The 25,688-nt window shown below is 37.8% G+C and overlaps 1 protein-coding gene across 2 annotated transcripts in view; it reads left to right on the top strand.

The window, feature by feature from the left end:
- The first annotated feature begins 468 nt into the window (after positions 1–468).
- PNPT1 (polyribonucleotide nucleotidyltransferase 1) overlaps positions 469–25,688 on the top strand; it is a 50,386-nt gene continuing 25,166 nt past the window's right edge. Inside the window, exons 1-13 of one of the 2 annotated variants that reach the window (XM_012477257.3) lie at positions 469–631; positions 6,177–6,237; positions 6,830–6,904; positions 8,199–8,304; positions 9,141–9,190; positions 11,074–11,137; positions 11,234–11,281; positions 12,174–12,287; positions 17,513–17,699; positions 18,536–18,587; positions 19,219–19,276; positions 22,869–22,965; positions 23,420–23,522. In XM_012477257.3, the coding sequence (XP_012332680.2) occupies positions 471–631; positions 6,177–6,237; positions 6,830–6,904; positions 8,199–8,304; positions 9,141–9,190; positions 11,074–11,137; positions 11,234–11,281; positions 12,174–12,287; positions 17,513–17,699; positions 18,536–18,587; positions 19,219–19,276; positions 22,869–22,965; positions 23,420–23,522 (1,176 nt within the window). In that variant the 5' untranslated portion in view covers positions 469–470. Of the gene's footprint in view, positions 632–6,176; positions 6,238–6,829; positions 6,905–8,198; positions 8,305–9,140; positions 9,191–11,073; positions 11,138–11,233; positions 11,282–12,173; positions 12,288–17,512; positions 17,700–18,535; positions 18,588–19,218; positions 19,277–22,868; positions 22,966–23,419; positions 23,523–25,688 lie in introns of those variants that run through there. The other variant, XM_064364128.1, reaches the window with a different exon arrangement.

Below are 25,688 nucleotides of genomic sequence, written 5' to 3'. Positions count from 1 at the left end.
TAGCATGGGGAGAAATGCCAGATATAGGTGAAGGGGAGGGAGGCAGCAAATCATACCGCCAGGTGTGCACCTGTGCAACAACCTTGCATGTTATTCACATGTACCCCACAACCTAAAATGCAATAAATAAATAAATAAATAAATAAATAAATAAAATAAATAAATAAATATAAATTTACTCTGCTTATTAAACATTTACATTATTCTAGGACTTTTCCTTTAAATTACGATAGCACACACAAAAAAACATTATCTAATTGCCTTTCATTGGCAGATAAATACAAAGATCGTTTACAACATAATTGCGTTCTGATAGGTTTGACCCTCTCTAGTCTTCGTAGAAGGTGGCCAAGGTTTCCGCTACCCCAGTGTCCCTCAGGCACCGCGGAAACGAAAACGCATCAGGCTCCGCCCCACGGTCGGACTGAGCCAATCAGGACACAGCCCGGGTTGAACTCGTGCCGGGTGTCATGGCGGCCTGCAGACGCTGCTGTTCGTGCCTCCGGCTCCGGCCGCTGAGCGATGGCCCCTTCCGTCTGCTAGCGGGGAATCGGGCACTCAACCAGTTGCAAGTGCGAGCACTGTGGGGCAGCGCAGGGTCTCGAGCTGTGGCTGTGGACTTAGGCACCAGGTAAGGAGTGGCGTGCGTTCCTTGGATTGTCATAAGGCGTCCTGTCCAGCCAGCCTGAGTGTATTCATCTCCAACTGTAGGAACCCGGTGTCCCAGGTCTATTTAATCTCTCTTTACCCTAAACCTGAATTCCAAATTTCCGTTTCCGGATTTGGAGTGTGTCTCCTCGGACCCTCCTTCCCGCACTGTCTCGTGCCCTTCGCTTTTCCAACCTTCCTGTTGCTGTGTGCCGGGCTTCTTTGCTCCGTCCGATTCTGTCCGTCCGCCTGACTTCCGAACTCTTTACTTTCGGAGACCACACATTCCACCTCGGGATAACGAGTTGACGTGGATGTATCACATCATCCAATCTAATTGATTGCCTAAAGTGTGGCCACTATGACCCTCGGTTAGGAGGTAAAGGAAACGTCAGTTTTTTTGAACGCCAGTTATATGATCCTCCCAATCTTTTTAAACCTGTAGTAAAGGTACTATTACCCTCATGTTACAGTAAAGACTACAGAGGCTCAAAAAAGGTTAGATAACTTTCTAAAGTCAATTAAAACGTTAGTATTATGGGACTAGGTGGTTTTCGAAGTTCTGATTCTTGTTTACAAAGCCCGTACTTTTTTTTACAAAACCGTTTAAAAAAAAAAAACTATGCTTTAATCGTTTTTAGAATAAATGGAATTGCTAATGCAAACCTCATATATCTAAATTTTTTATGTGTATTTTGAAAAAATTTTGACCCAGTTCATACAAAAAGAAAAAAAAATCTGGTTTTGAATCCAGGTCTTCCACCCTAACTTTGGATAAGTAATTGACGTTAAACAAGTTACTTCACTATTTTCTTGCGCAAAATGTGAAGACTGGATTCCATCAAGGCTCTGCAAATTTTTTCTATAAAGGACTAGATAATATACATATTAAGCTTTTTGACGTACACACTGTATGTGTTTTCAAACTCTTTAGAAATATTTTTTAAAATGGCCGGACACGGTGGCTCACACCTGTCTGTAATCCCAGCACTTTGGGAGGCCGAGGCAGGTGGATCACCTGTCAGGAGTTCAAGTCCAGCCTGGCCAATATGGTGAAACCCCGTCTTTACTACAAATACAAAAATTAGCTGGGCATGGTGGCAGGCACCTGTAATCCTAGCTACTTGGGCCACTGAGGCAGGAGAATCGCTTGATCTCAGGAGGCAGAGGTTGCAGTGAGCCAAGATTGTGCCATTGCACTCCAGCCTGGGCGACAAGAGTGAAACTCTGTCTCAAAAAAGAAAAAAGAAAGAAAAGAAATATATATATTTTTAAAAAACATTTAGAGTCGAAGAGCTCTACAGAAAAAAGCTATTAGCTGTAGTTTGGTCGCCCCTAGACTAGGTTATCTCTAAGGCTCAATCCACTCCCAGCATTCAATAATTCTGATTTTTTTAAGGAAGAGGGCATCTCTTCCATTCTTCAAGGACTGCACATTCTTTGATGAAATGCCCAGAACATTTCATTCAACAGTCACCTACTGTGAGATAGGCGCTAGATACTTAAAACAAGATGTAGCTCCTATTCCATGTTTTCCATAAATAATCTACTTTGACTCTTTCCTTTATTAATCAACCTGTACCTCTTTTATAGGTAGTTCTTTTTAAACCCATGTCATGTGTTGAAATAACTAGATTCATAAATAGCATACCTGCTGGATAAATTCTTTCATTTTTGTCTTGTTTGCCATTGGCAATATTTATTGAATGACTGCTATGTACCAGGCACATTATATTTGTTACCATATATGTTTTTTACTACATTCTGGAAGATTATATAACTTTGTAGGTGTTTTTCAAATAGTATATTTAATGCTCACAGTAACCTTTGAGGCAGGTGTTTAATTTTCATTTCAGCAAGCTTTTACTGAGAATCTACTATGCATCAAATCACTGAGGATATTCAACAGAGTATACCACTGTGGGCAAAATGCTAAGACAGTAGCTCCATTAGTAGAATAGAACTGTAGCTTTCACAGCTCTTCTTCCCTGTGTTTTGGGCCTGCTTTGATCCAATTAAAGATCCTCCACTTCCCTTCACAGAAATCACTTAGGTATTCAGAATTCACATTGGTAGATGGAATGCCAGTCCCTGGTAGGTTTTGAGAAGTACTAGTAGTATCTTAATCAGGGTTAAACAAAATTTCAAGATGCCAAATTTACATTTGCCACATGAAAACATTACTTAATACTGATTTCAGCTATAAGTTGTTGCAGGTCTGTGTGATACTACACAGTATGACTGGTTCTGTGTATCTCATTCCTTCCATCTACTCCACCTATTACTTCAGCACCAGACTCCTCTTCCCATCAGTCAGAGGAGACCCATTTTATTGTAGTCTTTCATCATTATAACATCTGTGTTGAATAAGTAGAAACCCAATTAGAATTTCTCAAAAATTTCCTGATTTAAAAAAAAAAAACAAACTAATATTTCAGAGTCAAGAATTCGATACTGCAAAATCATTGTATTTGTTAACATACATATTTTAAATGTACATATTTTGTTCTGACTTTCAAACTTAACAAAATGAGTCTAACTGAATAGGTAAATATAGTTTTCTTTCTTTCTTTCTTTCTTTTTTTAATAGAGATGGGGTTTCTCCATGTTGGTCAGGTTGGTCTCGAACTCTTGACCTCAGGTGATCCACCCGCCTGGGTCTCCCAAAGTGCTGGGATTACAGGCATGAGCCACCATGCCCGGCCCATAATATGCTTTTCTTAACTCAGGATTCTGGCAAAGGTATTTAACAGTTGGAAATATTAAGTGTTGTTCCTTTGTCTCTTTGGTATACAAAGGACAGAAAAATCTTATTTGGGGCAGGGCATTTGGACTCTGCATGCTTGTGTTTAGTTTGTGCATTTTCAGCACCAGACTATGATAGAATGTTCCTGAAGCTGAGTTCATGTGACAGAGCCTCTTCCTCCATATCTTCAGGGATAACTGACTTGGTTTCATCTCAAAACACCTTTTGATGTATCTTGAGCTCTTTGACAAGTTTTGCTGGTCTGTTTCAAGACTTCAGTAACCTCTTCTTGCATTCTCTGCTGAAACTGGGGAATCAGGCTAATAGTTCTGCCTATTTCATGTATGTAAGACAACTTTATTAAGATATAATTCACATACCATACATACAGTTCATTTAAAGTATACAACTCTTCCAGGGCAGTGACTCATGTCTGTAATCCTAGCACTTTAGGAGGCCAAGGCAGGAGGATTGCTTGAGTCTAGGAGTTTGAGACCAGCCTGGGTAACATAGTGAGATCTCTTCTCTACAAAAAATTTAGAAATTAGTCCGGTGTGGTGTTGCACACCTATACTCCAAGCTACTCGGGAGGCTGAGGTGGGAAGATCACTTGAACTTGGGAGGTCAAAGCTGCAGTGAGCCGTCATGGCACCACTGCACTCCAGCCTGGGCAACAGAGTAAGACCCTATCTCAAAATAAATAAATACAGATAAATAATGTGTACAGTTCAGTGAGTATTAGTATATTCAAAGCTTTGCAGCCATTACCACCATCAATTTTAGAACACTTCTATCACCCTTAAAAGAAACTCATTAGTAGTAGTCACTTAGCATTTCTTCCCAGCCCAGGCAACCACTAATCTACTTTCCATCTCTGTGGATTTGCCTATTATGAACATTTCTTACGTGGAAACATAGTCTTTTGTGACTGCCTTCTTTCACTTAACATAATGTTATCAGGGTTTATCCATGTTGTAACATGTATTAGTACTTTGTTCCTTTTTATAGCTGAATAATAATCTGTCATATGGATTATGCCACATTTAGCTTTTCTGTTCATCAGTTGATGGACATTTGGGTTGTTTCCATTTGGGGGCTATTATGAATAATGCTACAATGAACATTTATAACAGGTGTCAAGTGGTACTCATTGTGATTTTGATTTGCATTTCCCTGATAGCTAATGACATTGTGCATATTTTTATGTACTTGCCATTTGTATATCTTCTTTGGAGAGATGTCTGTTCAAGTCCTTTGCCAGATTTTAAAATTCTGTTGTCTTTATTGTTGAATTGTAAGCATTCTTTAAATATTCTAGATATTAATACAAATCCCTTATCAGTTAATATGGTTTGCAAATATTTTTCTCCTTATCTATGGTGTTTCTTTTACTGTCTTAATAGTCTTCGAAATATGAAAATTTTTGATTTTGATGAAATCTACCTTAACTATTTTTTTCTTTTGTCATTTATGCTTTTGATGTCATATTTAAGACTTTGGCTCAAGTCTCTGAAGATTTGCTCCTGCATTTTGTTTCTAAGACTTTTACTGTTTTAGCTCTTACGTTTGGGTGTAGGACCTATTTTGAGTTAATTTATGAAGATTCATTTTTTTTTTGCATCCAATTGTCCACGATTGTGTCAAAAGACTACTCTTTCTTCATTGAATTGAAAATTATTCTCTCCCCTTTGTTGAACATGAAGGTCCTTGAAGGCAATATTTAGGAGTTTGTATTTTGTCCTAAAAGCACTGGGAGAAATTCTAAAGCTTTTTTTTTGGATTATGGAGTCTTACTCTGTCACTCAGGCTGGAGTGCACTGGCACAATCTCGGCTCACTGTAACCTCCCCCTCCTGGGTTCAAGCAATTCTCTTGCCTCAGCCTCCCTAGTAGCTGGGATTATAGACACATGCCACCATGTCCAGCTAATTTTGATATCTTTAGTAGAGACAGGGTTTCATCATGTTGGTCAGGCTGGTCTTGTACTCCTGACCTCAGGTGATTGGCCTGTCTCAGCCTTTCAAAGTGCTGGTATTACAGGTGTGAGACACATGTCTGGCTAAAGCATTTTTAAGTAGGGAAATGATCTTATTTGTATGTTAAAATGCTACTGTAGTCAACAAGGTGAGAGATGATAAAAGACTGTACTAAGATGGTAAATGGAGCCAGACACAGTGGCTCACACCTGTAATCCCAACACTTTGGGAGGCCAAGGCAGGAGAATTGCTTAAAAACTGGAGTTCAAGACTAACTTAGACAATATAGTGAGATCCCATCTGTACAAAAAATAAAATTAGCCAAGTGTGATGGTGTGCACCTGTAGTCCCAACCTCTCAGGAAACTGAGGTGGAGGATCACTTGAGCTTAGGTGTTCAAGGTTACAGTGAATTGTAATTGTGCCATTGCACTCCAGCCTGGGCAACAGAGTAAGACTCTCTCTCAAAAAAAGAAAAGAAAAGAAAAAAGATACAAGGCAAAATGAACATCCCCCCCAAAAAAAAATAGATGGTAAATGGGAATTAACATTTAGGCAAGCAGTTAACTTCTGAACCTCCAAAATACTTTCCTTTTCAGATCAATCCTGTGTCTTGGTTTCTGTATTCTGCTTTAAGCCACTCTTAAATTACCCTTTTACTTTTAATAATGATCACAGATTCTGCCCCTTTTTGTTTGTTGCTGGGGGATAGTTGGTAAGAATCTTTCGTTAGAATCCTTTATTATACTAAGCTGAATTTGTACTGATAACCTAAGTCTTCTTGTATTGCATTTTTATTTTTAAATAGGAAATTGGAAATATCCTCTGGAAAGCTGGCCAGATTTGCAGATGGCTCTGCTGTAGTACAGGTAAAAAGTTCAGATTTTTAAAATTCATCTTAAAAATGGTTATGGAGACTCATACTAAATATGCAACTGTAATACCATGTAACTACTTAGGATTTTGGTACTGGAAATTAATTCAAATACTACTACATTCTCTTACATTTCTATTGTAAAAATCATTCCACACAATCAGAGTCCAGAGGGCTGAATGTATTAAGTGACCTTTAACATCCTTTCCAAACTTGGGCTTCTGTTTTATGCTGTTAGTAAATTCTGTTATGCTTTTCTAGAGAAAGTGATTTTGGTATTTTCTTCTATAGTAATGACTGGGGGATTTTTCATTATGTATAGCCATATAAGAAGTAGAATATACTGTTCAGTTCATTGGATATGACTAAATTACCTGTTAGCCTTTCCTTCTTTTGATTCCATAGCTTTTGAAAAGCTCAGAGATCAAGATTGGACTACTGGCAAATAACTATTTTCATTTCATAATCATGTCATAGAATTACATATTTTTCTTGTGTTTAATTGAAATAAAGATTCATTCAGTTTCTACTTAGATGCTAATATCTGATTTCAAAGGAACTTACCACTGTTCTTATTTATATTTAAGTCAGGTGACACTGCAGTAATGGTCACAGCGGTCAGTAAAACAAAACCTTCACCTTCCCAGTTTATGCCTTTGGTGGTAAGTATTTGCTGGTTTATCTGAACTGTAATATTGTGTAAGTAAGTGTAGAATGTATAATATTTTTGTCCAGTGTCTAGTGAGGGGGAAATACAAACTTGCACAGCAGAGAATTTTTTTAGTTTTTTGATACTGAGTCATTAAAAGAATATAAACTGATTGCTTCATAAACAAATACTAGTATTAAGCATACTTTAGAATTTGGAATGTCCAGGTGCATAAGTTGACAAGAAGACTGGAAGTGCATGAGTACTTTGACATTGAATAAGCAGTGAATTCATTGCCTTCATAGTTTCCCTTCAATATGACTCTGCAAGTACAGTCAGCCCTCCATATCCTCGGGTTCTGCATCCATGGATTCAACCAACCATGGATCGAAAATATTGGGGAAAAATTGCATCTATACTGACATTGTACAGACTTTTTTTTCTTGTCATTCCCTACACAATATAGTATAAAAACTATTTACATAGCATTTACATTGCATTAAGGATTATATGTAATCTAGAGATGACTTAAAGTATATGAGAGGATATATATAGGTTATAAACAAATACTATGGTGTTTTACATCAAGGATATGAGCATCCATGGATTTTGATATCCTCAAGAGGTCCTAGAACCAATTCCCCTAGGGATACCAAGAGACAACTGTATATGTTTAGTAATGAGCTCATTAGAATTTTACAGCTTCTATTATGAAAAGCAGGGGGTACACATTTAACAGAGTTGATAACAAGAAAAAGCAATGTTTGACTTGATCAGAATGAGAAACTGTGGGAAATAGTGACTCTTCTGCTCCGACTATTGAGTAGAAGACTTTTGTTTTTTTTCTTAGAGACAGGGTCTTGCTCTGTCACCCAGGTGGTGTGATCATAGCTCACTACAGCCTCAAACTCCTAGGCTTAAGAGATCCTCCCACCTCAACCTTCTGAGTAGCTAGGACTATGGGCGCAGGCCATGTGCCCAACTAATTTTTTTTTTTCTATGTTAACCCAGGCAGGTCTGAAACTCCTGGCCTCAAGTGATCCTCCTGCCTTGGCCTCCCAAAGTGCTGGGATTACAGGCATGCGCCACTGCACCTGAATGTTTTTTTAAATCACTTTGCAGAAACATTTCTATTAACTTTCCTTTCCCCAAGAGTTACAAAATGCTAAATAAATAACATTCTCTACTCTGAGTCTAGACTATGTTGTTAGCAACCTTAGGAGAATTAGCATTCATACAGTAGTTCTTACAGTATAGTTTGTTTCTGCAAAAAGATTTATATGAATTTGTTTTTATTGCTGCTTCAGGTTGACTACAGACAAAAGGCTGCTGCAGCAGGTAGAATTCCGACTAACTATCTGAGAAGAGAGATTGGTACTTCTGATAAAGAAATTCTTACAAGTCGAGTAATAGGTAAGATATTAACATAGAGGCATTCATCTCTGATATACCTATGTTAGCATCTCTTCTTTTTTGTCTGTGTTCTAGAACACGTCTTAAGTTTTCTTTCATAGCATTAACACCACCTAAGATTATTCACTCTCTCTATTCCCTTATTAAAATATGGACTCTATGAGAGAAAAAAAATGTTGTTTCTTCACTGTTGAATCCCTAGTACCTGGTATACTGCTTAGCACAGAATAGGCATTCAGTAAATATTTGTTGACTAAATGAGTAATTCTCTATCAAGCATATGAACTTTATGGCCCATGCCTCTACTCCGCTGAATCTATTTCCAGTACCTTTTTCATGTTCAATATAGTAATTCCTAAACATTATAGTCATCAGCTACTGAAATAATGTCCATATCTTTCAAGTCTTTAACAGCCCTACGTGTGGTGGAATCATACGTAATTTATAGCTCTTCTATCCAGAACTTGCTATTTTATGTATATTTATATACAGTCCTCAGACACAAAGTAGCAAGGAAGCATTTTCTTTTGGTGTGCTATTGGTCTGAAGTTTCTGCTCTGCTTACATATATAACTGATGCCTATGGAACCAGAATGAAAAGTTGCTCCCCAATCTTTATAGTTAATGTGCTCCTTCCATGTTTGTGTTTTATTGTTAGGGAATGGTATGTATTAATGGAAGCACTGACATTTATCTGTATCCCTCTTAGTAAATCAGTCCGGGGGGGCTTTTCTTGAAAACACACTGAACAGCTATCTATATTAGTTCAAAAGTTTTGAACTGTAAAGCAACTCTTTCAGTACTGTGTAACGTCTTTTTTTTTTTTCTTTTGGCAGATCGTTCAATTAGACCTCTCTTTCCAGCTGGCTACTTCTATGATACACAGGTAGGTTCTGCTTTAGGTTTTTTAGTTGCCAGATCAGTCAAAAATTACTTAATGAATCTCTATAATACTTCCTAGACTAAACGTTATAATGAACTTAAGAATTTTTTATGACATTATATTTTACATTAAGTTTTTTAAAAAATATAGTACTTTTCTATTTGAGTTGACACCAGAATTATGGGTAGGAGTTACCCAACCAAGGTGTGTCAAGGAAGCATGAAAGCCCAGAGGCAGGAAAGAAATTAGTGAGTTTAAAAAGAAGGTCAGTGTGACTAGAGTGAGTGGGGACCAGATCAGGCTGGGTCTTGTAGGTCATATTAGTTATAGTATAGGACAACCAATGTAACTAATTTTTATTAACCTAATTTTATTGCTGGATCCTCTGAACCTATATTGTATGTTAGTACTTTCTGAACAGTATTCTCTTTTAGGATAATGACTCATATACTTAAGTAACCATTTTATTCATTTAAAATAAATAAATACACCTGACAATTATGCCTTTGCAAGAATATCACAGCCTCAGCCTCAGGGAAGTTTTTGTTGTTGTTGTTGTTGTTGGTTTTTTTCGAGTCAAGGCCTCTGTTGCCTAGACTGGAGTAGAGTTGGCATGATTATGGCTCATTGCAGCCTCAAACTCCTGAGCCCAAATGATCCTCCCACCTTAGCCTCCTGAGTAGCTGGGACTACAGGCACAAACCACCATACCCAGCCAAGTTTTTTTTGTTTTTGTTTTTTGTAGAGAGTACGTAAACCAGGCTGGTCTCAAACTCCTGGTCTCAAGCGATCCTCCTGCCTCAGACCTCCCAAAGTGCTGTTATTACAGGCATGAGCCACCACACCTGGTCAGGGAAGTTTTTTTCTTAAGTGCATGACATGGGCACATTATTGCACTGTAAAGTTTGTTTCATCTATGCTCATAAACAAATTTTTGTGTTTTTTGTTTTGTTTTGTTTTGTTTTTTTGAGATGGAGTCTTCCTCCGTAGCTCAGGCTGGATTGCAATGGCGTGATCTTGACTCACTGCAACCTCTGCCTCCCGGGTTCAAGTGATTCTCCCTGCCTTAGCCTCCCGAGTAGCTGGGATCACAGGTGCCCACCACCACACCCAGCTAATTTTGTATTTTTAGTAGAGACAGGGTCTCACCATGTTGGCCAGGCTGGTTTTGAACTCCTGACCTTGTGATCTGCCCCCCTGGCCTCCCAAAGTGTTGGTATTACAAGGCGTGAGCCACTGCACCTGGCCAACAGAAAATATTTTTATATGATAGAAATAGCTAACATTTACTGAATACTTGCAACATGTGAGGACTGTCGTAAATGCTTTACTTATGGTATTTCTCTAATTCTCACAGGAACCCTTTGGGAAGATGCCATTATTTTTCTCATTTATTTAAAGACAGAGCCTTACCCTCTTGCCCAGGCTGGAGTGCAGTGGTGCGATCTCAGCTCACTGCAACCTCTGCCTCCTGGGTTCAGGAGATTCTCCTGCCTCAGCCTCTTGGTTAGCTAGGACTACGGGTGTGGGCTACCACACATGGCTAATTTTTGTCTTTTTAGTAAAGACAGGGTTTCACCATGTTGATCAAACTAGTCTCAAACTCCTAAACTTAGGTGATCTGCCCACCTCAGCCTCCCGAAGTGCTGGGATTATAGGCGTGAACTACCATGACTGTCCTGTTTTTCCCTTTTAAAGATGATGAAGCTTTTGAGGTATAAATAATTTATCCAATGTCAAGCATTTAGTTAAATGATAGCAAAATTAAGATGTCCTTTTAGCCATATAATGCTCTTGTATGTTAGGCCAGGATGTTAACCTAAATGATAATCCTTCCAAATCAAACAGATTATTTTAAGTGCTTTAAATTTTTTCCCTTACATCAGGTTCTGTGTAATCTGTTAGCAGCAGATGGTATTAATGAGCCTGATGTCCTAGCAATTAATGGTGGTAAGTATAAAAGTAGAGATTAAAATTTCACTGTTGATTTTTTTAAAGCAATGAAATTTTAATTTCAGTCCCTATTTTTCTCTCTTTTTTTTTAAGCTTCTGTAGCCCTCTCATTATCAGATATTCCTTGGAATGGACCTGTTGGTAAGTTAGGATTTAAAAATAAGAAATCGTGTATTTTTTTTTTAGTAAAAGTGAGCATGTTATAGCAATGGCATATGCCTCTGATTTTAGTACCTCTTCAGGAATTGAACTAGATGACATTCTAAGTCTCCTTTCAGATCTTTCAGACATTTTCATCTTTGTCTTGGGTTCTGTTTCTAATAGCAGTATGTTATGGTGTTATAGATTTTATGCCGCTAGATATTTTGACTTCTTAATTGTCTCTTTCTGTTAGAGGACTTCTTTTTTATTTTTAACTGGGAAATTATCAGAGTATATACTCTTTCAGGGTAAAATTAATGTAACTTACAGCTCTTATAAGTCATAATCATGCAATTTAAAAATAGCTCATTGAGTAAATAATTATCAAGTGTCCTAGGCAGACTAGGCCCTAGCAATACAATGGTGAAAGATGCATGTCTTGATTTCAGCATAAAGGAGACAGATAATTATTTATAATCAGTGTTATTATAAAGAGAGTCAAAATGCTAAGAATGTGATAGAGAAGAGCAGGTGTGATTTTGTGTGGTCAGGTTGTCAAAGAGGGCTCCTTGGAGTATCATATTGTAAGCTGAACCTTAGTAGGATCTGATGTTAAGCATTTGCCTTAGAGAGAGTACTGTCTAGACCAGGGGGCAGACATGAGCATAATCATGGAGGTGTGGAGGGAGGGGTATATTTGAGCAGTTCAGAGTGGTCCAGTGAGGCCAGAAGGTAGGGCGGGATAGGATGTTCTGTGGGTCTTAAATACCGTGGTAGAAATACGGATTTTATTCTGTGGTCACAATCAAAGATGGGATTGAAGCCATCACTGGAATGTCTTGAAAACTGTGAATTTCCATTAAACGGTTTTCAATATTCTAATACATTTTAGGGGCAGTACGAATAGGAATGATTGATGGAGAATGTGTTGTTAACCCAACAAGAAAAGAAATGTCTTCTAGTACTTTAAATTTAGTGGTTGCTGGAGCACCTAAAAGTCAGATTGGTAAGTTGTTTAAATACTACATTTGTTCTGGATTTTACTTACAAGTTCTGGCTTCTTAAACTGCATTTAAACTCTTTGTGTGTATATTTTGTCAGCAGCCATAAAAATTTTTGTTATATTTTATCTCTGTCCTATTTTTGTAGTGATCTTGCTTCATATCAAATGATACCTAAAATTACAGGATGTTATTATTCAGCTTTATTTAAAATATACAAAAATCTTTACCAAGATAATTTTGGTAATTATTTTTAGACTAATTATTTATAGTCTAAAAATAATTTCAATAATTATGTTTAAACGAATAAGTTATTAATCTAAATAACTTAGTTTAAAAATAGAAGTTCTAAGTCTGGTAGTAACCATTTTATTAGCTTAAATATTATAATTTAGCTACCTCATTCGCAGTCTGCTTGGTATTCTCTTGAGAAGTGACCCATTTCCACCAGGTGGTAAATTAGTAATAAAATAAAGAAATGCATTGGCCATGGGCCATTTTCACTTACTCCTTGTAACAGAAATGTCATACTTGCATGAATGAAAATCAGGTCCTTGTTCTGTGGAAGGAAAATGGGCTTTAGCAATAAGAATGACCTAGATTTAAACCTGTCTCTGCCAGTATAATCATGTGATCTTGTATAAATTATTTAAGGGCTTTTATTGTTGATTTATTCTATGTGATGTTTGACATGTGGGACTTTTTGACATAGGATTTTCTGATGTGGGAACATTTTGATGAAACATAAACTATTCAGCTTTTACTGCTTTTTTTTGTACAAGTAATATGTGAAACATCTCATTTCCAGCTTCTGCTTCTGGTATGTTAGCCAGTGATGGAAGTTAAAATGAGGTTCTATAAGATGGAAAAATCCCCACCTATTAGTTGGGGTTGTGCTGTCAAACCAAATAAACAAGACTTAAGATGGAAACTTATTTTTCGCTCAGGTAAAAGAAATTCAGAGGTGGTAAATATAGGACAGTGATAGTGGTTCCATGCCATCTTAAGAAATCTAGATTCCTTTTAGCTTTCTCCTTTGCTGTCCTCAAGATGTGGCCTCATCTTCATGCTTATGAACTGGCATGAAGAGCTCTGGCCAATTCATCTGACTTAAAGGCAGGAGAAAGAAAAAAGAAAGGAATAGCCAAAAAGTGAGTTGAGTGAGTCAACCTGCATTTTAAGCAACTTTCCCAGAAATCCCCACACAACAGTTTCCATTTACATCTCAGTGAGCAGAACTGCGGCACACGAACATACCCTTGACTGCAAGGGAGGCAAGGAAATGATTTTTGTATTCTGCCAGATGGGATTTGTACTGTGGTTAAACTATCAAAATGTAGAGAGGATATTCCAAAGAATGGGGAAGCCATAAATAATAGATGACATCTACCTCATGTTTGAGCATCTCAGAGCCTTGAGCAAAGTACTGGTTTCCTGTTCATCTGCATCTGAATTTTTTGCTGAAAGTTAACAGTGTTTATTTATTCTCTATTAGTAAACTGGTCTGGTTACTTTACAGGGTAGTTATGAAGATAAGAGTCAAGGTTTGCAGGTTCCCAGCATGTTACTATGTTACTGGTACCTAAGAAGCATACAGTTAGTACCTGCTATTGTTATTAAGACACGGAAATAAATCTCCTGCTAATTGGTCATATAGCCACTATCTGCCTTAGAGTTTGAACCCTTCTAATTGTAAGTAGACATTAGAGGAATTAATCTTTTTTTTTTTTTTTTGACACTGAGTCTCGCTCTGTAGCCAGGCTGGACTGCAGTGGCGCAATCTCAGCTCACTGCAACCTGTCTCCCAGGTTCAAGCGATTCTTCTGCCTCAGCTTCCCAAGTAGCTGGGACTTCAGGCACGTGCCACCATGCTCAGCTAATTTTTGTATTTTTAGTAGAGACAGGGTTTCACCATGTTGGCCAAGATGGTCTTGATCTCGTGATCCACCCACCTCGGCCTCCCAAAGTGCTGGGATTACAGGCGGGGGCCACCATGCCGGCCATTTTTTTTTTTTTTTAAGATGCAGTCTCTCTCTGTCACCCAAGCTGGAATGCAGGGCTGTGATTATACACCACTACAGCCTCAAACTCTGGGGTTCAAGTGATTCTCTGCCCTCAGCTTCCTAAGTAGCTGGGACTATAGGCACATGTCATCACACCTGACTAAAGGAATTTTCTTATAAAGTATTTTTAAAAAGGAATTGCATTAAAGTTTAATGAGTGAAAACAAAATTTATTTGAGTGGGTATACATTTTTCTTTGTCATATTCTATTTTTTTAATTTTATTATTATTTGTATTAGACATAGCATCTCACTATATTGCCCAGGCTAGTCTCAAACTCCTGGCCTGAAGCAATCCTCCTGTGTTGGCCTTCCATAGCACTGGAATTACAAGCATGAGTCCCATGCCCAGCCATATATATATATTGTTTTTTGAGTCTGGTTCTCAACTCTGTTGTCCAGACTATAGTATGAGTATAGTGGCATGATCATGACTCACTATGGCCTCAAACTGCTGGGCTCAAGTGATCCTCCTGCCTCAGCCTCCAGAATAGCTGAGTCTACAGGCATATCACCACAACTGAGTTTTTTATCTTCTATTTGTTATTTTGTTTAGAAACAGGACCTTGCTGTGTTGCTCTGAGACCAGGCTGATCCTCCCACCTTGGCCTCCCAAAGTGCTGGGACAGTAGGCGTGAGCCACCACACCTGGCCATATATTTTATTTTTAAAAGCAATTTATGGAGATATAATTTACAAACATTAAATGAATTTTTTTAAATCTCCTGTTTAATTCTGTCAAAGTGAGAGGATATCCTGGAAATACAGATGAGAAAAAGAATATAGCCATCTCGTATCCTGTATCAGAGGAAACTTCTTCATGCCTGGTGTAAAATATGGGAAACTTATTTTCCTTTACCCTCCCCCATTTGGAATGCAATTTTCATTTTCTTCTACAGTTAGAACCATATTAGGCAGTGTTATAATTTTCACTCTTGCTTCAACTGTCAAACATAATTTAGAAAACTCAAGAGAAGCCTATTGCTCTGTATTTACTCTCTCTCTCTTTTTTTTTTTTTTTTGAGATGGAGTCTCACTGTGTTGGCCAGGCTGGAGTGTAGTGGCGCAATCTCAGCTCACTGCAACCACCACCTCCTGGGTTCAAGTGATTCTCAATTCTCATGCCTCAGCCTCCTGAGTAGCTGGAATTATAGGCACCCACCACCACACCCTGCTAAATTTTTGTATTTTTAGTATAGACGAAGTTTCAGCATGGAGTGGGGGGCTGGTCTCGAACTCCTCACCTCAGGTGAGCCACCATGCCCAGCCTTTATATTTATTCTTAGTTTGCATACTGATTTTCTTTCCTAACAGTCCACGATTTCTTTACTTATTTCTGTTTAGAGAACTTCCTTTAGTTATTCTTTTAGGGTAGGTTGACTGGCAACAAATTTTCTTATTTCTCCATCATCAGAGAGTCTTGATTTCCCTTTCATTCCTTAGTATTTTCACTGGGTATAGAATTCTGGGTTGACAGTTATTTATTTATTTTTTTTTTTGAGACGGAGTCTTGCTCTGTCACCAGGCTGGAGTACAATGGCGTGATCTTGGCTCACTTCAACCTCTGCCTCCCAGGTTCAGGGGATTCTTCTGCCTCAGCCTCCCAAGTAGCTGGGACTACAGACGCATACCTCCACACCCAGCTAATTTTTGTATTTTTAGTAGAGATGGGGTTTCATCATGTTGGCCAGGGTGGTCTCAATCTCTTAACCTGGTGATCCGCCCACCTCAGTCTCCCAAAGTGCTGGGATTATAGGTGTGAGCCACCACACCCAGCTGACAGTTTTTTCTGTCAGCACCTGAAAAATATTGTGCCACTTCCTCTGACCCCCATGGTTTCTGGTGGCAAATCTGCTGTTACTTGAATTGCTTTTCCCCTGTAGGTAAGGTGTCATTTTTCTCTGGCTGGTTTCAAGTTGTTATCTTTGGTTTTCAGAAGTCTAATTATGATGTTTCTTGGCTTGACTTTTTTGGGAGTTACCCAGTTTAGAGTTTACTTTGAATCTGTACATTTGTGTCTGTCAAATTTGAGGAGTTTTCAACAATTATTTTTTCTTTTTTTTTTTTTAAGACGGGGTTTCACCACGTTGGTCAGGCTGGTCTTGAACTCCCAACCTCAGGTGATCCGCCCGCCTCAGCCTCCCAGAGTGCTAGGATTACAGGCGTGAGCTACCGCACCCAGCCTCAACAATTATTTTTTCTAGTACTTTTTCAGCCCTGACCTCTTTCTCCTATTCTTCCAGGACTCTGATAACCTACATATTAGATCCTTTCATGGGTCTACTTCAGTTGGCTGATGGAATTCTAACATATAAAGCACATTGAGGGGGTAGAGGCGTTCATTCTATTATAAATTAAACCTAGAAACCTTAGAAGTGATGAGTCAGATAATAATAAATCTTAATGACAACAGGATGCAGTTAAATATATAAAATATGTTGATAACTATGCATTTGCGTGAGTTGATAACTCAAGTTGCATGATCTTTGACTTTGTACAAGTTGCAAAACACCAGAAATGACACACAAGTAGGCAGGAGGCTAGTCAGCCTTTCAGAATGCAAAACTGAAGCTGAATAGTGGATTTTAGAAGCCCGACTTTTACCTGCACTACACAGGAGTTTCATTGTTGTAAAAGCTATCTTTTTCTAATGGTCATCACAGTCCTTTAGTTGGCTTACTTGAAAAAGGATCACTGCAAAGATTTCCCTATCTGTGCAAGAATTAGATAATGTGACAGTTGTTAAACAGGAAATACTTATTAGATTCCTACTGTGTTGCGTATTTTTAAATTTTATTTAAAATATGTATTAAAAACAAATGCACTTGTATACTATAAAAGATTGAATTTTTATTTTATGTGACTTATAGCTCAATAAAACTTATTTTTAAAATATATGCATAATATCTTTTTTGTTTCATTTTTTATGAGAAGTAGCTCCTTAAACTTAAAAAGAATATAAACCTAAATACAGATACCAAGGTTTCTTTTTAATTCATTTACTGCTGCTTACATTTTGGAAGTATGTTGATTCTGAGGAAAGAAATCATGGTCGACCTATCACTAAGAACTAAAATTGATCTATAATATTTATGTCATGTCATGGTATTTGAAAATGCTATGTTACTAAGAGCTTTGATGGCAGTTATTTTTCCCCCCTTTAAATAGTGATGTTGGAAGCCTCTGCAGAGAACATTTTACAGCAGGACTTTTGCCATGCTATCAAAATTGGAGTGAAATATACCCAACAAATAATTCAGGGCATCCAGCAGTTGGTAAAAGAAATTGGTGTTACCAAGAGGACACCTCAGAAGTTATTTACCCCTTCGCCAGAGATTGTGAAACATGCTCATAAGTAAGAACATCTGTGCAAATGAAAATATGAAATTGTCATCAGATTTAATTTCCTCTTGGGAGAAAAACTTCCCATGGAAGCACTGCCCATGCATTACTTCATAAATAGCACTTTTCTGTTTTAAGAGTAATTCCCATAAATATCTGTTTATTCCCTTAAAAAGGATAAGCCCACATCACTCTTGTAAGGCCTAACTTTGAATCTCAAATGAAAGACTGTGTTTATTGGTCAAGATTCAGGTAATCCCCACATCTCTTTGTGTCTGGGAAAAAGAGAATAAAGCATAAGATACTTGAATATCTAAGGAAACTGTTGAGATTCTCAAAGAAATCAGATGTAATCACTGTTACATGCCCAGTGCTTAGAATGTTAGGCAGACACTCTGTAAATGTAAATGAATCACTGGAAAATTATTTTATTTGAAAAAATTAAAAAGTTTAATACTTTCCCTCAATGTCAGTTGCACAGCCATCAGTTCGAAATTAAATTAACTCTTCCTAGCAGAAGAGTTTCCTGTGATAACTGAGCCAAAATGGGTGGAATGGAAGAAAGGAAGAGGTTTAAAAAAGTATGTGAAAGGTGAAATTAATTGAACAATTAAAAAGAAGAGAGCAGGATACCATATGTGATTTCCCCTGAGAGGGTGGGAGAAAGAAATTGTGTTCTGTACCATAAATAGTAAACAGATTAGCAATGATAAATAGCAGTATAAATTTTTAATTTCTGAAGTATTTATTAAAGCTTTAGCTGATTATTATATATTTCAGTTTTGTTTATAATAAAAACTGCCTCATGTTTCCAAATATTATGCTAACATTTATTTTGTGCTTAAATAGACTCTCTATGGAGAAACTCTATGCAGTTTTTACAGATTATGAACATGATAAGGTAGGTATACCTGAATTTTGTCTTATATAATTGTCCTAGGAATACATTTTTGTCATAACTCATGTAATTTTCTTTATGAATGTTAGTCCTATTTTTATTAGAAATTTCTAAACAAAAAGCTAATAAAACCCTAATTGCTTATTTCTCCATTGTTTTGTTTTTGAGATAAGATTTTCACTCTGTAGCCCAGGATGGAGTGCAGTGGTGTGATCTTGGCTCACTAACAACTTCCACCTTCCAGGTTCAAGCGATTCTCCTGCCTCAGTCTCCAAGTAGCTGGGATTACAGGTGCATGCCACCACGTCTGGCTACCTTTTGTACTTTTAGTAGAAACGGGGTTTCACCATTTTGGCCAGACTGGTCTCGAACTCCTGGACTCAGGTGATCTGCCCACCTTGGCCTCTCAAAGTTCTTTTCTTTTTTAATGTAAGTTTTAGGGGAGTATACAAATGTATTTGAATGAATTAACAGGTAATATTTGTCATAAATCAACCAATTCTAATATTTTAAAGAATATTACAGTTAGAGTAATCTGGGTAACTCACAATGTATTCATTGTATAATAATTAGAAAACAGAAATGTTAAATGTTGCTATGTATATGTAATAACTGAACCTAAACTTTCTTTTAGATTTCCAGAGATGAAGCTGTTAACAAAATAAGATTAGATACAGAGGAACAACTAAAAGGTAAATTTTATTTTATTTTTTTTTGCTGAGGGCAACCTTAATAAGGCATGGCCTGGCTCTTGCTTCTTGGGATTAAAGGTCAAAGAGGAAGGGCATCACGTCTGTAAGAAAAGGAGAGTTCAAAGGACTTTGAACTTTACAGCTGCTGTTCCCTAGGCCTGGAATGCTCTCTCATAGCAGGTGATCTTTTTCTAACTCAAGGCTCAAATGCCACCTCTTCTCCAAAGCTTCCCTGAACTGTTTCAGGGAAAAAGAAAGTCCCTTTGCACAGAACCTCAATTACTATGTATTTTTTAATTTAAAAAGCGTTAAAAGAAATAATAGACTTTTTTTTTAACTTTGGTTGAAGATCTCAAATAAATGTTACTCTCATTGCTTCTCAGCTGCATTTCTTTTTTTCTTTTTCTTTTTTTTTTTTTGAGACGGAGTCTCACTCTTGTCACCCAGGCTGGAGTGCAGTGGCACGATCTTGGCTCACTGCAACCTCAGCCTCCCGGATTCAAGCAATTCTCCTGCCTCAGCCTCCCAAGTAGCTGGAATTACAGGCATGTGCCACCATGCCTAGCTAATTTTTTTGTATTTTTAGTAGAGACAGGGTTTCTCCATGTTGGTCAGGCTGGTCTCGAACTCCCAACCTTAGATGATCCACCTACCTCGGCCTCCCAAAGTGCTGGGATTACAGGCATGAGCCACTGTGCCTGGCCTCTCAGCTTTATTTTCAATAAACTTGCAATAATGATAGCTCACAGTGTTACTGCTAAATTAACTTCCATGAATGTGGCTAGCACTACATTTGATGCAGAGTAGGTACCTAGTAAATGTTGAATGTGAATGTTCCTGATCTTTTCTGAATCAAACTCTTACCGTACAAGATGTGTAACTTGGTATCTTGTCATTTGAAAACCCAAAGATATTCTTTAAAATTCTTGAGTTCTTGATCTGTGAAATTGCAGTATTAATAATACCTAGTTTATGGGAATTAAATGAGTAAATCATTTACATCTGTGCCTGGCACACAGTAAGTGTTCAATAAATATTAACTGATGCTATTCTTATTCTTAACACCTAGCGCAATTATAAGATGCAGATCTTAGGTAATTTAGCTCTCCAGAAATTATTAAGAAAAGGATCATATTGTGTAATATCAATCTCACACAAACTGAGTACAAATGAAGTATGACATAGTTTTTGTTAATTTTTCTAATAAATATACTTTCACATGAATATTTAAGATAAAAAAAACAGGCTGGGCACGGTGTGTCATGCCTGTAATTCCAGCACTTTGGGAGGCTAAAGCAGACACTTGAGGTCAGGAGTTCAAGACCAGCCTGGCCAACATGGTGAAACTCCATCTCTACTAAAAATACAAAAATTGCCAAGCGTGGTAGCAGGCACCTATAATCCCAGCTACTCAGGAGGCTGAGGCACAAGAATCACTTGAACCTCTGAGGCGGAGGTTGCACTGAGCCAAGATCCACCACTGGACTCCAGCCTAGACAATAGCGCAAAACTCTGTCTGGAAAAAAAGGAAAAAAAAAAAACTGCTGTTAGCATTGATAATGTTAAGGCCATTAACTGTAATTGTCATTGAATAAGTTTAATCCTTTCTCACTACATTTCATTCTGTCTAGTAAGAAAGAAATTTTATAGCAAATATTGCCTTATTTTAAAAGAAAAGTGATTTTTTGTTTATATTATACATAGTAGAATATCTTCACAACCCTCTGGATTGATAGGATAATATTTTAAATATTTTGGTACTGATTGTTTTCCTTTACAAGTACAACTCAGTTAAAGCATAAAGATATTAAGGCCTAATATTAAAAATTATTCTTGTCTGAGGAAGATACGATACTAATATATCTTATGTGACCATTTCTTATGTTTTGGTTACTTTGAAGTTATATTTAATAAACCATACACATGGCTGGGCACAGTGGCACACGCCTGTAATCCCAGTACTTTGGGGCACCAACGCGGGCAGATCACAAGGTCAAGAGATCAAGACCATCCTGGCCAACATGGTGAAACCCCATCTCTACTGAAAATACGAAAATTAGCTGGGTGTGGTGGTGCGCGCCTGTAGTCCCAGCTACTCAGGAGGCTGAGGCAGGAGAATTGCTTGAACGCGGGAGGCAGAGGTTGCAGTGAGCTGAGATGGCACCACTGCACTCCAGTCTGGGCAACAGAGTGAGACTCCGTCTCAAAAAAATAAACCATACACATGAGAGAACAGTACTTAAAATTTGGCATAAATTAATTGATAGGATAGAATAGCTTAACATCTAAGCCATAAGCTAAAAATAAAATAAAACCATAAGCCTTTGAGGCTGACAGATCTGTATTCAGGTCACAGCTGTATCAGTTACTAGCTGTGTGGTCTTAGGCAGTTTACTCCACTTCTTTTTTTATTTTTTCAATTCACTGGTTATCTCTTACACAATACTCCACCCCTTTAAGCCTCAGTTTTTTCTTCTGTACAATGAGAATAAAATTTGTTTCATAAGTTATTATGAAAGTTAAAAGTATTTAAAAACCAATAAAATGCCTGGCTCATGAAGGCACTTGACAAATATTAGATAGAAAACAGTTTGTAGGGATTCATAACATATTTTTAAAATTGTTCCCCAATTTGCAGATTTAGATAAAGGAGAAAGAGTGAGGGTGACTACTGTTAAAACTGTCCATTAGGCTGGGCACAGTGGCTCACGCCTATAATCCCAGCACCTTGGGAGGCTGAGGCGGGTAGCTCACCTGAGGTTGGGAGTTCAAAACCAGCTTGACCAACATGGAGAAGCCCCATCTCTACTAAAAATACAAAATTAGCCAGATGTGGTAGCACATACCCGTAATCCCAGCTTCTAGGGAGGCTGAGGTAAGAGAATCGCTTGAACCAGGGAGGCAGAGGTTGCCGTTAGCCCAGATCGCTCCATTGCACTCCAGCCTGGGCAACAAGAGCGAAACTCCATCTCAAAAAAGAAAAACCTGTCAGACCTTTCCATAAAGAGTGGCTGGATTCTTCTAGTAACATAATAGGAAAGGGAACTGATGGACTGGGTGCGGTGGTTCACGCCTGTAATCCTAGCACTTTGGGAGGCTGAGGTGGGCGGATTCCCTGACGTCAGGAGTTCAAGACCTGCCTGGGCAACATGGTGAAACCCTGTCTCCACTAAAATACAAAAAATTAGCCAGACATGGTGGCGCACACCTTTAGTCCCAGCTACTCAGGAGGCTGAGGCAGGAGAATTGCTTGAACACAGGAGGCAAGGTTGCAGTGAACCAAGATCGCACCACTGCTCTCCAGCCTGGGCGATAGAGAGACTTTGTCTCCAAAAAAAAAAAGAAAAGGGAACTGATTTCAAAGCAAACTAAGTTCACAATAACAACACAGTTGTGGTACTTGGTACTTGATGTGTCTCAGTTGCTTGAGAACATTTTATTTATCTACTTTATTTGCCTGAGGACTAAATGTTCAGAGTTATGTCCCTTGGTTGATTCCTGTAGTTAATTGATTTTATGCTGTGAATTTTAGAGAAATCCTGTCTCCTCATAAGTAAAAATCTTTATTTTGGTTTGTTTTTTTTTTCTATAGAAAAATTTCCAGAGGCCGATCCATTTGAAATAATAGAATCCTTCAATGTTGTTGCAAAGGAGGTTTTTAGAAGTATTATTTTGAATGAATACAAAAGGTAAACATACCCTTTTTTGATGAAATTGAAGCATGTACTGTCTCTGCAAGTTGCCTTGAAAATGGAAACTTCATCAAAGAAAGTTTATTTTCTTTCAAGTGAACAGTAAAGAATTATAATATTTGCATATAAATGGACACCTATTGAAGAAAGAGTATGTGGCTATGTGACCATTTGTCTTGAGCGTTGTGTGTAAAGCAGTGAGTGCTTGCCAGCCCTGACTGTATTTAAAGTTCTATGGAACTTTAAAAAAATAATACAGATACTTGAGCACTATCCTGATTCACTGAATCAGAATGTCAGCAGTTGAACCTATACACCTGTGTTGTTTTTAAAGTTCCACAGATGATTGTGATATGCAACTGAGGTTGAGAACATCCTGGCAGAGATAAAGACAGGTGATTTTTCTGATTTGTAGCATAACATCACGTACTTATTTCTTCTATCACTATAGGTGCGATGGTCGGGATTTGACTTCACTTAGGAATATAAGTTGTGAGGTAGATATGTTTAAAACCCTTCATGGATCAGCATTATTTCAAAGAGGACAAACACAGGTAATTTATATAAAAAGCTCTAATTATTTGCTAAATTAAGATTAATTAGATTTAATAGAAGTACATTAGTAGATGCTATAGGTTTTGTCATATAGTTTAATTTATTTAGATTAATATGTGTTAGTTCTTGTTTGTTTGTTTTGTTTGAGGGTCTTGCTTGGTCACTCAGGCTGCAGTGCAGTGACACAATCATAGCTTATTGAAACCTCAAACTCCTGGACTCAGGCAATCCTCCCACCTCAGCTCCCTGAGTAGCTGGGACTACAGGCATGTTACCATGCCTGGCTAATTTTAAATTTTTTTTTGTAGACAAGGTCTTACTATGTTGCCGAAACTGGTCTCACACTCTTGGCCTCAAGCAATCCAGTGTGCTGGGATTACAGGCATGAGCCACCGCACCTAGCCTCTGGTGTGTTTTATGTAATTTTAACAGTTGGTTTTTTTTAGGTATACTTGCTATTCAATAAACTATGCTGTTTAGAGTGTATGATTTGGTAACTTTTCATATGTATACAACTGAGAAACCAGTAGAGATAATAAACAGGCCAGGCATGGTTGCTCAGGCCCAGGAGTAAGGATTGCCTGAGGCCAAGAGTTTGAGGTTGCACTGATCTGTGGTCGTGCCATTGCACTCCAGCCTGAGCTACCGAGCAAGACCCTGTCTCTTAAAAAATTTAAAAATAAAAAAGATAATGAACATTATCTGTTACCCCGAAGAGTTTCCTTATGCCTTTTTGTAATTCCTTCTTCTTGCCCCCACCTCCTCAAGTGACTACTAATCTGCTTTTGTCACTATAAATTAGTTTGCATTTTCTAGAATTATCTGGTATTTCTGTTGCATCTTTCTTTTGATATTGGATATACAAAAGTGATATCTCAGGCTCCAGTTTATGGCATATTTTTTTGGGGTTTTTTTTTTTTTTTTGAGATGGAGTCTCACTCTGTCGCCCAGGCTGTAGTGCAGTGGCATGATCTCAGCTCACTGCAACCTCCGCCTCCTGGGTTCCAGCAGTTCTGCCTCAGCCTCCTGACTAGCTGGGATTACAGGCACATGCCACCACACCCAGCTAATTTTTTGTATTTTTAGTAGAGATAGGGTTTCACCATGTTGGTCATGCTGGTCTTGAACTCCTGACCTCATGATCCTCCTGCCTTGACCTCCCAAAGTGCTGGGATTACAGGCCTGAGCCACCACACCCAGCTGGCATATTGTCATTGTTGACCTGTTCACGGCCCTCATTTATTTTCTCCATTTAGCCTGTACCACAGTTCTGTTCGTTTTTTTCCATAGGCACCCACTTTTTTGTATTTAACATGTAGCCTTCTGGTTCTCCTTCTGTTCATGTATTAATATTTACCTACATCTGTATTCATTGTCCTATATACCATATTATGCTTTTATCTCTTTCTTATATTAATTGTTTCTTTAATTCTGTCAATCTGATAGGTACCAAGTAGTATCTTGTTGCTTTAATTTATATTTTCCTGATTACTGAGTATTATTTATATAACAGCCAGTCAACATGGTCACTGCATAAACCATGCCCTGGGGAACTGCACACTACCAGGGCATTATTTTCACATGGATGTTGATCCCTAGAGTTGTGCAGTATGGTGGCCCTGTCTCAGCTTTGCTTGTTTTATGAATTTTCTGTCCATATCCTTTGGCCAGTTTTTCTTTCTTTAATATGGTTTACTGTATTGTAGCTATTTTGCAGTAATTTCTTATAAGTGTTTTAAATATTCTTTTTGGTAACAAACTTTATATGTATATGTTTCCTTCTTTATTGATTGCCTTTTAACTTCGCTTGCAGTAGCCTACTGTGTTTAGAGTAAATCTGAAATCTTTAGTTCTGATATAGTTTACCTTTTCACTTTCACTTTTCACAAACTTTTGAGGTTTGTATTTTTGAAGTTTTATTTAAGAAGGGCAACAAAAGCCAAAATAGACAAATGGGACCTAATCAAACTCCACAGCTTCTGCATGGCAAAAGAAACAGTCAATAGAGTGAATCGGCAACCAACAGAATGGGAAAAAATTTTTGCAGCCTACCCATCTGACAAAGGACTGATATCCAGAATTTACAACGAGCTAAAAAAGATTTACAAGAAAAAAACAAACAAGCCCATTCAAAAATGGGCGAAGGATATGAACAGATACTTTAC

The sequence above is a fragment of the Aotus nancymaae genome, unplaced genomic scaffold (assembly GCF_030222135.1).
Source record: "Aotus nancymaae isolate 86718 unplaced genomic scaffold, 86718_ANA_hifiasm-v0.15.2.pri h1tg000057l, whole genome shotgun sequence".
In the NCBI taxonomy this organism is placed as follows: domain Eukaryota; kingdom Metazoa; phylum Chordata; class Mammalia; order Primates; family Aotidae; genus Aotus; species Aotus nancymaae.
Note: the sequence above shows the minus strand (reverse complement) of the source record. Positions and strands in the feature narration are given on the sequence as shown.